At 32.2% G+C, this 15,557-nt stretch overlaps 1 protein-coding gene across 4 annotated transcripts in view; it reads right to left on the minus strand.

Annotated features, from left to right (window-relative positions):
* Window positions 1-565: 565 nt before the first annotated feature.
* Window positions 566-15,557, minus strand: part of AP1AR (adaptor related protein complex 1 associated regulatory protein) — a 42,769-nt gene continuing 27,777 nt past the window's right edge. For 2 of the 4 annotated variants that reach the window (XM_055342507.1, XM_055342508.1), the window contains exons 3-10: window positions 14,740-14,766; window positions 11,692-11,717; window positions 8,714-8,810; window positions 7,464-7,562; window positions 5,328-5,386; window positions 4,358-4,431; window positions 3,336-3,464; window positions 566-1,978 (exon numbers count right to left, since the gene is read on the minus strand). In XM_055342507.1, coding sequence (XP_055198482.1) covers window positions 1,713-1,978; window positions 3,336-3,464; window positions 4,358-4,431; window positions 5,328-5,386; window positions 7,464-7,562; window positions 8,714-8,810; window positions 11,692-11,717; window positions 14,740-14,766 — 777 coding nt within the window. In that variant the 3' untranslated portion in view covers window positions 566-1,712. The remainder of the gene's footprint in view (window positions 1,979-3,335; window positions 3,465-4,357; window positions 4,432-5,327; window positions 5,387-7,463; window positions 7,563-8,713; window positions 8,811-11,691; window positions 11,718-14,739; window positions 14,767-15,557) is intronic. The other 2 variants (XM_055342509.1, XM_055342510.1) reach the window with 2 other exon arrangements.

The following is a 15,557-nucleotide window of genomic DNA, read 5'->3' on the forward strand; positions in this document are numbered from 1 at the left end:
ATTTAATAAAATAATTATATCTCCTATATCAGTCAGAATTATTACATGTTTATAGAGCAAAACTAGTAATAATCAAATAATTTATTATTTTTAAATGTAAAAATGTGTTTATTCACAATCCTTGAGAAGTTACCATTCCTTCAAAAAATTTTTTATGAACAAAATGCCAAGAAAAATTACAATAGTAGCTTATGCCAAACCAAAAATATACATCTGATGTATACAAACTTTAAAAAGCATAACACAGGCAATGTGAATATAGGTTACCTTTAAAATATTTCCAGTGACAAAGCTACAACTTAAATCATGTTAAGACAGTCATAAATAATAGCATTACCTAATATATTTACATATTTAAAGTGTCATATTTATTTCTATGAGATTAAAAAAAGATGAAACTATAGATGTCATTGCCTAGCAGTTCAAATATTGAAAGGGCCACATGATTTTTTTTTTTTAAGTACAGCAGGAACTTTAAGTTACTATTTATATCTGGACCTTCCTATATTTTTGAGCACATGCACTGTCATTGCTGCAAGAAAAAGAGAAAAAAAAAACACCAAGGAAAAATCAGAAAACAGTTTACTTACTAAGATCATATGCAATCCTCAGCAAAATTAAGACAAGCAATTAGGGAGTGCTTTATAGCCTTGGCCTTCAAAGTGATACATAAACTTTAGGGAAAAGAAGAGTTCATTGTACATCATGAATACAGTTATATTTATTGATAGACTTAGTTCCATCCCATTAAATCACCTTGTATTACAAGGCAAAGGAAAGCTTAATAAAATCAATGAATCCTTTCACACCAGAAAGGATTTTATTTTGAAATACCCGTATTGCATTTTTAGGTTTCCTTTCTTAATAAGTCATGCACAGAGAATGTTCTGTGTAAAATCTTTCTAAGACCATTCATCGGAAATATAGAATTTAAAAAAACACCTAGAAATTTAATATATCAATTAACTTAAAGTAAATATTCATTTATAGTGGCAGCATGTAAAAGGAAGTGAAAAACCTAAATATATATATTTTCTTAAATATTACTTTTGATTACTAGCTTCAAGCGTCTGAACTCTGAAAGCTTATTTTCACATACATCCTTTGTTCAGACTAAATCATCATTATTGTATTAGGATATGCAGTAAGTATAGAAAAAACCGGATATTTCAGCATTTCTTTAGGGTCATCTACTCAATTGTGCTTACTATTAGATAATGAAATTTAAATAAGTCATAGGAATAGATAATGCTGGAATAGGTGGAAAAGGGAACACCACTATAAATCTGATCTGGCAGATGGTCTTCATGCTCCCTTCACGTCTGCTGAGAATAAACATAAAATGCCTTAACATTTTCACAACTACTGAAATAGGCTTAAGAAAGCATTCAAAGTAAAATTAATAAAACTATTTTTAAAAGTGAAAATCTACAAATAGTAAACAGGAATGCTACAAAGAGTCGAAATTAATTTAATTGATGACATGACAGAACCATTAAATTGTTTTTGAAAAGCAGAAGGCAGATGATGAAATTGCACTTAATTCTGAAGCAACTCAGATATAGCCTATCATTTCTATTCCTTTCTAATAAGCACTTACAACATGGTTTCTTATCTCCCTCTTACAAAAAGGCTCAGCACAATCGTTTATACATTCTAGTTGGCTTTTAACATTTGGTCACAACTAATAAACAGGGTCATATGATTTTAGCCTATCGTTTCTGTTGATCTGTATCAGATTGCTTTATGCCAGAATCAGACAGTTCTAATACAGGATTTACAAATCCAGAATACTCTGAATTGCCATTATCATCCATTTCGGCACTAACAAAATCATTCTCCCATTCCAGCCCGTTGGAATCATCAGAGGCTGATGTAGGATTACTTCCAGTCTTCTTGCTGCTATACTTAAGTGCTGCTCGAAGAATGTCTTCCTCTGTTTTGGAACGTTCTCTCATTGGAAGCATGCGATTCATTCCTATTATTTGGAAAGAGTTATTAGAATCTCAGTGAAAATTTTAAAAGCTACATTAAGAGACTACAGTTTAATAATATTTATTTAACAATCAGACTTGATTTGCAAATTTACTTGAAGAGTCAGTCCTATGGAGGCCTTGTTAAGGGAAGGTTTCTAGTAGTAGGCTCTGTCCTCTACCTATTCTAGTTTAGTAACTGTGTTAACAATCTGAATAAGAACCTCAAAAGTCATATTATCTACAAATCTAATTAGCATAGAGTGTAGATGACAGAATCAGGAATTAAAAGATCTAAAAGATCAAACTGAACAAGATGCTACAATAAATAAATTTTATTAAAGTCTGCTGATTGGGATCCAGATATGAAATAACTTAAGTACAGGATTGTGGAAACAGTGCTTAGCTGAGAAGAAGACTTAAGTAAGTAAATAAGTTAATGCAAGCTTTGGTAAAGTTATTCAAGGCCCTGTATCTTTGTTTCTTTATTGATAAAAGAACTGGCTTGACTAGAGGACTAGTCAAAGTTCATTCCATCTCAAAATTCTATGAACTATTTAATGCTTAGTATTTTTCTTAAAGTCCTACATTCTGTAATTCGTTCTTCATTTTCATGGATTACCTAGTTCTTAAAGTAAAAATGAAAACTTGTGAAAAAATCCACATTTTAGCTACAATTCTTCACATTTTAGCTACTCAATTCTTGAGTTCTTGCTATGTGGCACACCTTGTACCTGGTGTTTTATATAAGTTTTATTTCATTCTCACAACATTCAGATGTTTATTTGTTCAACTATTTACTACTTATTACGTGTCAGGAATTTTAGACTCTGGGTATACAACGGTGAATAATCATCCTTTAAAGTAGGTTTATTATTAACTTTTTATGCTGGACAAACTGTAGCTTAAAGAGAATAAGAAATCTACTGAAGTACTACAGCTAGGAAGACATACCAGCTAAAATTCAAACCCATGTCCGTGTTATAGCTTTTGAACTACAGAAGAAAACCCCTAACAGACAGCTAATTCATAATGAACCAAAAGATAATAAAATTTTGGCTTTAGGTTTGACCACAAGGGGGCAGTAATTCTTCTTACTGAGTAATAGAATAATCTGGGCTGGATTACAGAAACCTTAAAGTGAAAAATTAACATTTATTTTCTAAAGCTCAAGAAACACTAAGAATTAAGGAACTTTCTAAACCATTTACTAACATGATAATCACTAATACAGTAAGAGACTAAGAAACTTTGATACTGATATTTTTAAGGCCTGAACTCATTTCAATTTAAAACATCAAGTAGATTTCTATAGATTAGCATGGATTAAAATTTTCAGGTAAAATTGTGAATATAAAATACCTTCTTCATCTTCCCACTCTAGATCTAGGGATGTGCTGTCATCATTTCCACTTGTTGATTTAGTTTTGGTCATTAAATCACAACTACTTTCTGTATTTGGTGTCAAAACTGTGGCATCTGATGACAATCCTAGGACATACACCAAATATAATGTGGTCATTTGTACTCTTTTACCACAACCATTTATTTTATAAAGATAATTGTTTCAAAAGAAACAATCATTGAAATCATCACACTGGTAAGTTTCTGTTAGGAACAATATAAGGCTTTTTTCCCCTTTCTTATTTTTTTTTGTCATGCAGCATGATAAATTGCAAATTTAAATGAATTATAAACTTTTCCAATATAATGAACTGTAGGTAATATTTTTAATAGTCAATTATAAAAAGGGACAAAAAATAAATGAAAAAATAAAAATGAAAATAGTCTGTTTTCAAGAGAAACCACAACTATGCTTCCATTATTGGAAGCACAGGAGTTCTGACTTTTGATACTTAGAGAAAAATACTTTAATCTTATAAATTGATTTGTAATCAATTTGTAATAAGTAAAATAAGTACACTTTTGTACTACTTCCCACCTTCTCTTTTTCTGGGAGGGGGAGACGGAGAGTAGAAATGGGAAAAAAAATGAGTGCCTGATTCTCCATCCAGATCTACAGCAATAGCCTGAGGTTTTTCTTTGCTCCAACTCCCTTTTAAAAACGAAAGAAAGGGGTGATTGGGTGGCATGGTCGCGTAGAGTTCAACTCTTGATCTCAGCTTAGGGCGTGATCTCGGGGTCATGAATTCAGGCCCCGCGTTGTGCTCCACGCTGTGGGTGGAGCCTACTTAAAAAATAAAAATGTTTTAAAAAGTTAAGATAAAGTTGTATAACTAAGGATGAGTTAACTGACCTATCTAGAAAAGACAAATTTAAAGGGCAAGGAAGTTCTTCTATAGGAACAGAACCAGAATCTCCAATTATCTGTTTACTATGGCAAAAAGTAAAAAAAATATATGCATATATTTTAAGAAACTTACTACTACTTCGAAAAACTTCATACTGTGACTTTATATTTCTCAAACAAGATTCAAAGTCATCTTCTGGTCCTGAACTGTAATTAAAGTAAAAGAAATATATTCATAGTAGACACAACATAATGCATGCTTAAGTTAATTTATGGCATTTTAGTTTGAAGGTCTATTCCATACAAGTTTATAATTACAATTAGAGTAACCTACTGAAAATAGATCTTAATTTTCTTAATGCTAGCAGTAAACTCAAAATGATAACATTTTGGTTAATCTTGACATCAAAGCTTAGTAATAAGTCCATCTTCATAATTTACAATAATGAATCATGAACAAGTTTCTTTGAATGAGTGTAAAATGTGACTCTGGAATGTGTCTTTTAAAAAACGATCACAGAGATGCCTGGGTGGCTCAGCGGTTGAACGTCTGCCTTCGGCTCAGGGCGTGATCCTGGGGTCCCAGGATCGGATCCCACATCGGGCTCCCTGCATAGAACCTGCTTCTCCCTCTGCCTATATCTCTGCCTCTCTCTGTATGTCTCATGAATAAATAAATAAAATCTTAAGAAAAAACAGTGTTGAAACATTTACAAAAATAAATAAAATTAAAAATGTCACATATAAACTTTATTGTAAGAAAATGAGACATGTTAAGGAAAACACAAACAAGGCAAGGCATAAGCAATTTATCCAAAGGCATTCAATGTGTTACTGCATCATTTTCTTTCTTTCTTTTTTGCATCATTTTCTGTATAGAAGATATGACCACTCTAAAAAATGCAATGAAATCAATTCAAATAAATAATGATCACTTTCCTATATTAAGAGAGCAAATGTTCTCAGCATTCTTACAAGGTAGTGTCTCTTTTTTTAGGGAACACACAAACATAGTATGTATATAAACACCCAGAGCTGAATTGTGCTCTCTTTGGAAATAGCATTTTCTACCACAAAGTGAAGTAATATGTTTCACTATTTACCTCTGATATTCTCCATTGTTTGAAGGATGGTATCTCTGCACAACTCTCTGCCTTTCTTGCTTTGGAAACATAATGCAATACAAAATCACTCTGTTGTAAAGTTATACTTTAAAAAATCATTCATCATTCATGCAACACCCAAAGGTATTTTTTTCTAGTTCCTAAAAAAACCACCAAACTTTAAGTTATTCTATTGAAGTCTTTTTCCTTAAATATATCATTGTTCATTTCTATATCCTCTTATCTATGGGTGGAATTTCTCTCAATCTTTCAGTGTATAATCCTTGAGGGGTCAGAATATTCACAGTGTTATTAAAAAATAACTTTTAAAGCAGATATATATTGGTGTACTCAACATTCTTATTATACCTAAGAACATCTAATAACTGGAAGGATGAGGGGTAAGAAAAAACTTGTTAAAACAGCATATGAAACTCTATTTTGGCTCAAATAAATAGCAATAAAACAAAAGATCCAGAAGACCTGGCTGAGCTGACTCAGAAATAATAAAAGCAAAGGATTTAGAAGACCTGTCAGATAGTTAGGGCTCTGACAGTTATCATTTGTGTATTGGTGGCATATCCTTTACTTTCTGTTTCTTCATCTGTAAATTATAGAGATAATATAGATAGGCTATAATACTGCCATAGCAAGCTCATGGGGCTATTGTGAAAATCAAATGAACTTACATATATCTGTATACCTTTGTGTGCCAAATGTATGTTGTACAGACTGTTAGGTGTTCTTGCATTAGTATTTAGTCAGGGAAGAAAAACAACTCTGGAAAAACTCAGAGAACCCAAATAGATGCTGCATATGGAATGCTTTTGTCTCTTTGGGGGGGAAGAGCAGCAAAACAAAGTTTATTGAGTGATGGTAAAGTTTATTGAATGACAGTACAAAACTCCCAAAGAGAGTGGGAACCCGAGAAGGCTGCCCGGACTGCTTTTGTCTTTCAAAGGTGAGCAGTAGAGACTTTATAATAGTAAAAAGAGATGAGCCAGAAAAATATTTTTATTTTTTAGAAGGTGAATTAATTTTTAAATTTTTAAATTTTTCCACTAGATAGAACTAAAAAAAACAAACAAAAAACAAAACAAAACAAAGACCCCATTCTCCCATGTAATCTAATTAATCTGCTAAAATAGATTAATCAAAATGCAGGAAGAGGGAGAAGAAGAGAGAGAAAGGGCACAGGTCACATATAAACTCATAGCAATATGACACATGATTTTTATTTTCTAAATTACAGTAATTATTAAGTGACATGATCTTTGTACTACTTCAGTGAATATTACAGCAGAGAGTTCACATAGGCAAAATATAGAGAACGATGAGTAGGAGAACTGGCTAAGCACCACAGTACTTGAATGCTGGCTCTACCACTTATTAACTATAGGATCTTATTAAGCAAGTTACTTAACATCTCTGTCCCTTGGCTTCCTCATCTATAAAATGAGGACTGAAAATGATACCTATCTCCTAGGATTGTTGTAAGGCTTAAAGTAAAACGTAAAGTAATTAAAACAGTAATACTATAAATGCATGTTTTTAATTGTGATCTGGTATTATAGTAATACCATACTAGCAGATAGTATGGTGAGATAAAATAAAAACTCAAATTCCAAGTCTCTCAAAGACACAAGAATAAAGATGAGAAATACACAATATTCGAAAATGAGGCATTTTGCCCACCTTACCGGATTCAAAGAAGTATAAGAAATTCCAGCAGTTCAAGGAATTGTTTAAAAAAATACTCACAAAAGTAAACTAAAAAAATGCTGTAGAAATTATATTTAAAGACTAGTTTTGCAATGTTTCCACCTAAGAGTATATTTATTTTCCCCAAATACTGGATTTTGGAAAGCTACATTTCATCTTTGGGATAAACAAAAATTAGCTTCTGCTAATTTAAAGCTAAACAGCATTCCATATCAAGCATATACTTTGATGTTATTTTTAGTTGTTAAAGACAAGCTAATTTGCCTTTAAAATTCCTAAGAATATATACATAAATGCATTTGTTGTTAAACAAGAAGCCCTTGATTCTAGAGGGGGAAAAGTCTCAACTAAGATTTGTCAGAGAAAATCAGGAGAAAAGCAGCCTTAATATATGTTGGGGTCTTTTCCCCTCACCTCCAAGAGCTTTCGCTGCTTTGCTGCCCTGGCTGCTTCACGCTGTGCAGCGTATAAAGCTTCTTCTTCTAGTCTTAACTTCTCTTCTTGTAAGGCTAACTGTACATGAACAAAACAATAAGGATTAACAAAAACCAGAACCTGTCTAACTGCTCTAAAAATGTTTGTAAAATTAAAAATAAATTATTAAAAAATAAATGATCTCTACAAAGCATAATAGAATTGAAATTTTTGTGACTTCTTATTTCAATTTCTCCTTTTACAAAATAATTCAAATGATACCAGACATATTATAGAACTCTTTAGAAGATTAATGATGAAGTAGTAGCATTTCATTTGCAGAAATACAAAATTGTTTCTTCCTTTAGAATATGCAGTGATCTTTATTCTCAAAAATGTTCCAATGCCTATCCTCCTGACTAGTTTAATGGTGTTGGCTCTTACAAGTCCACGGTCTTTAAACTAAGGCCAATTATATCACCATCTATCAAAGTGAAGTAAGCTTTCACAAAGTTGATGTCTCACTGATGTACATATCCTGAATTTTATTACTATCAAGCTATTAAAAAATCACTTTCAAATTTAAACTCTTGCCACTCATAATGGCATACAAACTGTTTTAGTGATAATCTATTGCACATCAAATTAAATTTAAAAATAAAATTTCAACATTTTCTTTAGCCTAATATCTATTAGGCTAAATCTGCATAGCTTAAATTAATGCTGTTGAAATCACTAATTGGTACTTAACAGGCTACTCTTAAATGTATAACAGAATATGACTAATTCCATTTAGTGAATAGCAAAACTAAATTATAGGTCATTCCCATAAACACATTAAAATAAATATAACATTTGTGATTATAGTTATGGTTCACTAAGAATAAATAAGCCCAAGATAAACAAAAAGACAAAAGACAAAAAATATTTATTGTGAAACAGACTTTTTAAAAGTTGGTTTTAAACACAAAAATACATGTATCTTGCCAGAGATTCTACTTGTGAATTAAGAAATTAGGTTTTAGAAGAATGTATTATCTTCATTTTTGGTAGCATGATTTCTGATAAATTAAAATAAAACAAACTATAAAGGACTAGGATTTTTTTTTACTTTTAAATAATTTTTGTCTGTATAATATCTAAATACAGGTCCAGTGACTGTCCATATACATTATATTAATGACAACTTTCTCCATGGTATAAACAGAGGCTTTATAACATATACTTAAGCAACATAAAAGACTATTTACCTCTTTTTGAATTTTCATATCAAGATCTTTCTGTTTTTCAGCAATAGAATCATAATGCCTCTCTCTTAGATTAACAATTTCTTCCTCAGTAAGAGGCCTACAGAAAAAATGAGGGAGAAAAAAGAAGGAAAGAAAGAAAAAAAATTCTGATGAGTACAAGTCCAAAAAAAAAATCATCAACCAGAAAAATACTAAAATTTTATTGTCAAAAATGTATTAAATGCTATAATTTCAATGGTTAAGAGTAAAAAGACATACATTCTAACACTTGCCATAATTTAGCATATACATTGAATAGAATGATATATTATCAGAGCATTTTTTAGCACTACAACCACTTTTAGGAAATGTGGACTCCATTTACCTTTACTTTGGCTCTGCTTCAGCCATCTGACCATATCCCAAAATGTTCACCATATAGTATAAACTTCAGTACGCTATGTTCTGATAACCCTCTTACCATCCTGGGACTCTTAACTCTCATACTCATTACCCTCTATTTATCCTGCTCAATCACTCTGGCCAGTCCAGGCCCTTGGTCTTTCCCTTTTCTCCTAGTCTACCGTGCCACACTTCACATATAAACATGGACACCATGGCAAATTTGAAGTACTTTCTTACCAGCATACTCACCTTTTTGTACTCCTATCATGATACCTTCTTCACCCAGCTTACATTCTGACCTTGGATTAGTTCCATGATTTGCCCTTTCTCCTGAGAGCTGCTAGAGAAAATCTAACATCTATTTGTTCCCTAGCAATAACCCATCTCTTAGACATAGTCAACTCCCTCTCACATCCTAAGGTAGCTATTTCAAATCTTCAAGTATGCTAAGTTTCTCATTCAAACTCTTCTCTTAGAAGTCAATTTCACCCCACTTTGAGACATGGGGAGCATCAACCACCAACTCCTTCAACTTCTTGCCACTCCTCTTCTTACTTAAGTATTCTCTCTATTCTTCCCTCCATCCTCTGAGGAGGTGGCATTCTTCAACTTGTTCAAGGTCATCTGCTACACTTACACTCTTAATTCATTCACCACTGATGCCACCCTCCCTCCCCTACTCTGGGGAACTCTCTGGGACATTGCTCTGTCATTTAGCACTTCTTTTTCATGTTAGCCTACTTTTTCTTATCTGTCTTTACCTCTCTTTCATGTGAAGAGAGGAGGAAAGAAAGAAAAAAAGGAGAAAGAAAAAACCTTCCTTTGACCTATATTTATCTTTAGCTACTGCTCCATCTCTCCTTCACATTTAGTGAAACTAAATGTACACTGATAGTGCATCTAGAACTTACTGTGTCAGGTTCTCTTCTGTGTGCTTTACACATATTAACTAATTTTAATCCTCACACCAACACTATCAGGTAGATATAGAGATGATATATATGAGGGAAATGAGGTGAAGACAGATTGTGTCCAATAAGTCACATAATATGTGACAAAGCTATGATGTGAATCCAAGTAGTCTGGCTCCTTGCTCTTCTGTGCTTATCTTACTTTCTATGTCCTTATCTCCCATTTGCTCATTACCTCCTGGCAGTCTTTCTTTGCTTTCAACTCTAATAACTCTAGCAAAGGTGACTTCTATGTTGCCAAATACAGTAGATACTTTTAAGTTTTTATCTTCTTTAGTTTGATGCAACAGCGTTGGCCATTCCCTCCATTCCATCCGTCTGCCAGTTTGTCTTTATGTCCTCCCTTGGCTTTCCATGATTACTTCTTTTTGCTCACTGAGTCTTGGTTGTCTTCAGAATCCTCTTATGATATTTGCCTATTCAATCCTCAGACTGCTGCTCTCTCTCTCTCTCCATGCTCCAACCATCCCACTTCCTCCTGTTCCCAATCTCAGGTAGGTAATCTTGATATCACCATTATCATGGTTTTAACCATCAGTATAAGTAATATCTCTTACTTCTGTTCCTCTAGCCCCTAACTTCTGCCAAGGTTTTTGTATTTTTTTTTGAGGTATAACTTACATAAAATAAAATACAAATTTTAAGTGCTCAGTTCGTTAAGTTTTGGCAATTGCATACACTCCAAGATCCAAACATATCCATTCCTTCACAAAATTCTCTTGTGCCTCTTTTCAGTCAACCCATATTTTTCATGCAATTTCCTCTGTCAGAAAGGCTCTATTCCTCTGTCTGAAAGGTTGGTTATCACTAGCCAACACTTCCAGGATCAACCTAAGTGTTGTCTCCTTAAAGCAGTCTGCCTGGACATACATCTTCTCACACATTTTGGGCAAATGGTCTCTCCTTTAGGTTTTCTTTGCATGTTTTAGAACTGCTATTTAATCTCTTCTTCCATCTTATGTTGACATTAGTCATTTATACAAACTACCTCCCAGACCAGAATATTCTTCCATCTAATGTAGAGAAACATGTTTGATTTTTTCATTTTAGTGCCTAGCACAGTGCCACATAACTGCCTAATAAATGTTTGCTAAACTAAATAAGGTAAAGAATATGCATTCAAAATACAAAACAGTGTATGAAAATATTCTCTTGATATTAAGAATTCTCGTGTTAAAGACAGATGGTTCTTTTTGAAGTAGTTCATATAATTTTAAAAGAACCTGAAAAGGCAGCTTAAATAAATTAGAGTATCAAGGTTCTAGTTAACCTAGTTAGTAAAACAAGTTTTAGAATTTTATGAGGAAGGAAAAGGGGATAATCTTTTAAAAATTCAAGGAAATGTATTTATTAATATTAAATGGGTTTTTTTTTAAACTAAAAAATACGTGACTTAGGTTTAACAGGAGAGCACTAGGGACTTAAGTACATTAAATTCTTTAATGGTCAAAACAATACTTTGAGATGTTATTATTTGCTTCAAACTTACAGAAAGAGAAAATTAAAGTTCTGAGATGTAAATTATTCAATGCTTCCAGCAAGCAAATGATAGAGCCTCGATTCTTAGAGAGCTTCTCCTATTCACACAGACATTGTTTAAAAAAAAAAATTAAAAAGCCTTACCTATGACTGCTTCCTGGGCTTTCCCCCTGTACAAAAATTAAACAATTAAAGAAATTTCTCTAGCTGAATTCTATGTAAGTCAATAAAATTTTTATTTAATCAAAATACTTTCTGCTTATCTGCTTTTATCATAGTAAGCAAATTTTATTTATCATAGTAAACAAATTTTACTATTAAAATGTTTTAAACAAAAAACTTTAAAATTTTACTATTTCTCAAAAGCAAAATTTAATATCTAACTTAATTATATAACAACTAATTATTGGACATTTCTTAATTTTTAAAAATAAATATATACTCTATACCAAATAAATTCCTAGAGTCAGGATGGTACTAGACAACATATTTTCTATGCTCTCATCATTCACAGTTGATCCTCATTATTTATAGATTCCATATTTGCAAAATCACCTATGAGTTAAAACATATTTGTAACATCTCTAATAATCTCTGTGCTTTTGAGATCATGAAAAGACTTTCCCAGAACAGCAAAAACTTCAAGTTGTCCAATATGCATATTCCCTGTGGAGGGAGGAGATGGTGATGCACTGCCTTCTCGTTTCAGTTCTCACACTGTCGTCTTTACAGTCTATTGAGTACCATGGTTTTTTTTTGCATGTCTGTCCTTTTTCTTGGCGTTTTCACTGTTTAAAATGACTCCCCTGTGTGGTGTTGAAGTGCTATCTAATGTTCCTAGTACCAAGAAGCCTGGAGCAAGGCTAAGGGAGAAAATGTCGGTGTTGGACAGGCTTCTGTTCAGGCATGACTTATAGTGCTGCTGGCCAGGAGTTCAAAGTTAATGAATCAATAATATATATGAAAATAAGTTGTCAAAAAGAAACTTAAGGTATTTTACTGATTGGCTGATGAAACTGTTGTGACTAGAAGCTTACAGGAATCTAACTCTCTATTCCCCCTGAGAGTAATGTTCTAGTTGGTATTTACTAATTCAGCATTTATGACAACTTTATAGGACATAACTACTACAAATAATGAGAATCAATTGTTTTTTTTTTATATGGTTATGAAATTACCTAGTTTTTTTTTTCCTCCAAAGTAAACCATAACTATTTTCAAGACTGATTTGGACTTATATATCTTTCTTATACATGTAAGCTATTCACATGTGGTAGTTAAAATACATGGTCAAGTAACAGCAGGAATAAAACTCTAAATGATATGAAATAGCACTATAAAACAAGATGATCTTCAACTAAACCAAACACAAAATATGAGAAGAAAGAGGAAAAGACTGGTTAGTAAAAATGAAAGCGAACAAATATTCAACCAAACAAAAAGTATCTTAAGGAAAATACATGAAACCACATTCTTTTAAAATGCAGTGTGATGCTGAAATGAAACATAATAAAAGTTGAAATAACTCTTACATTTAGCACTTCTAAAGTTTAGAAACTTTAAAAATATTATGTTAAGTATTTGCTTATACTTGTTTTAAAAAATACATGGAATTAAAGTGACTTTTGAAATGGGGAAGAAATTAGGTTCTTTACATTGAAATATTTAGGAGAGGGGCCATGGGTGGCTTAGCCAGTTGGGCGTCTGCTTTCTGCTCAGGTCATGATCCCAGGGTCCTGGGAATGAGCCCTACATCAGGCTCCTGGTTCAACAGGGAGCCTGCTTCTCACTCTTCCCTTGCTCATTCTCTCTCTCTCTCACAAATAAACAAATAAATCTTAAAAAAAAAAAAGAAAGAAATATTTGGGAGAAATTTTACTGGGACACAGAAGGCTAAGCTAGTTTCTCAAATATATTTTACTTGATAATAAACATGTATTATCGTTTTAAAAAAGGACTTATACCCAATTAGTTTGAGAAATGTTAACTTGAATAAATTTAAATAATTTTCTCAACAGTTTAATAGTTCTTCTTAGAAGCTTTAATGTGCTAATTTTTCATTCTGAGACTAGTATTCTGTTCACACTGTGGGAAATGCTGGGCTAAATGATAATTTAAATTTAGGTTGATACATTTTCCTCTTTCCTTAGAAAACAAAAAGTGACAAAAGGTCAGAGCTTATAGTAGAACTCATTTTAGGGTTGTATAAAGTAGGCCCAAGGGAGGTTAAGTAACTTGTATACTCATATAGTTAGTCTAGTGAAGTTGAAACTTAGCTCACGGGCAGCCCGGGTGGCTCAGCGGTTTGGCGCCGCCTTCAGCCCAGGGTGTGATCCTGGGGACCTGGGATTGAGTCCCACGCTGGGCTCCCTGCATGGCGCCTGCTTCTCCCTCTGCCTGTGTCTCTGCCTCTGTCTCTGTGTCTCTCATGAATAAATAAATAAAATTAAATTAAAAAAAAAAACTTAGCTCACAAACTAAAATTCAGTTCTAACAACAATCAGTGCATAAGAAATATATACCACATTTCACTAATTCTAAACCATACTTTTTTTTTTTTTTCAAATTTTCACATATCTGTACTTGGAAGTGATCTTACATTTAAGTTTTAAATGAGATGAAATGCAAAAAAATCAATAAAAAGAATAACTGTTTAAAAGGATAATGGCCACAGTCAGAAAGTGATTGTAGAATGGACATGTATAACTTCTACCCTGAAAAACCTATGAAAACTATGGTTAAAGAATGGATCTATCATGGATTGTTGAGGAATTTAACCTGCCTAATGGCAAGAGGTTAGAAATATCCCTCTTTAAAGTTTCTTGAGTTCTATAGTATGCTTTAAAATATGATATACAAATAAATAAATAAATAAATAAATAAATAAATAAATAAATAAAATATGATATACACACATATAGTTATATATATAATACATGCAATAAACTAATAAATCTATGTATACCATACATCTATTATTATATATGTTATATATGAGAAAATTCTGAATTATATGCTAATATAAATTAGTAAGAGGACATAATAAGTGACTAAAGAGTAAAAATAAAAACCAAAAAGTAAAAATTCTGAAATAAAAGACAATAAAATAAAAATTTTAAAAATAGTTGCTAGAATTAATTGGATGCCTCAAGAGAATAAATATAGGTTTTGTATTACTATGGAAATACTTACTTCATCACTTTCTACTAGATTCTCAAACTGAAAGAACAAGAAAGTAAATGTTAGAAAGGATATTTGTTTAAGGTACACATCTCACAAAATATTGTCCCTTTTTTCTTAAAAAATAATATACCTTAATACTTTTAAGATATTTGAGTCATGTGTCCCTTCATACACTAGTTGATATACCCAACAAGCCTATAAGATAGCCAAGATAAGCATATACTGTTATTTATGATTTTTATGAAAAATAAAAAGGAGAATTATAGCAATTTTTTCATAAATCAGAAACTTTAAAACTTATAAACTAAAACTTTTACCGAATTATTTTATATGGGTGTTTTAAATCCACAACCAGAATTTTCCATTTGAGTTCAGAACAAATTTAATGTCATAAGAAGGAGAATTTACTCAAGAAACAGGGACTTCAAAGATAACCAAACATGAATTTATCTGGGTGCCTGATTGGCTCTGTGGCTGAGCATCTGCCTTCGGCTCAGGGCATGATACTGGAATCCTGGAATTGACTCCCACATCAGGCTCCCCACAGGGAGCCTGCTTCTCCCTCTGCCTGTCTCTGCCTCTTTCTCTGTGTCTCAAAAGTAAATAAATAAAATCTTTAAAAAATTTATCTTATAATGTTTATTCATCTACTCATTCATTTAACTATTTATTAAAAATCTGCCAGATGGTAGTCACTACTTCCAAATACAGTTTAACTTTTTACAGCTTAGGGATGTAAACAATTTGATGATGATATGATAAACACTATTGTGTCAAATGACCAGATGAAGTCATTACTACTAAATTGTATAACAAAAATATTTGTA

The sequence above is a fragment of the Nyctereutes procyonoides genome, unplaced genomic scaffold (assembly GCF_905146905.1).
Source record: "Nyctereutes procyonoides isolate TBG_1078 unplaced genomic scaffold, NYPRO_anot_genome, whole genome shotgun sequence".
Lineage (NCBI taxonomy): Eukaryota > Metazoa > Chordata > Mammalia > Carnivora > Canidae > Nyctereutes > Nyctereutes procyonoides.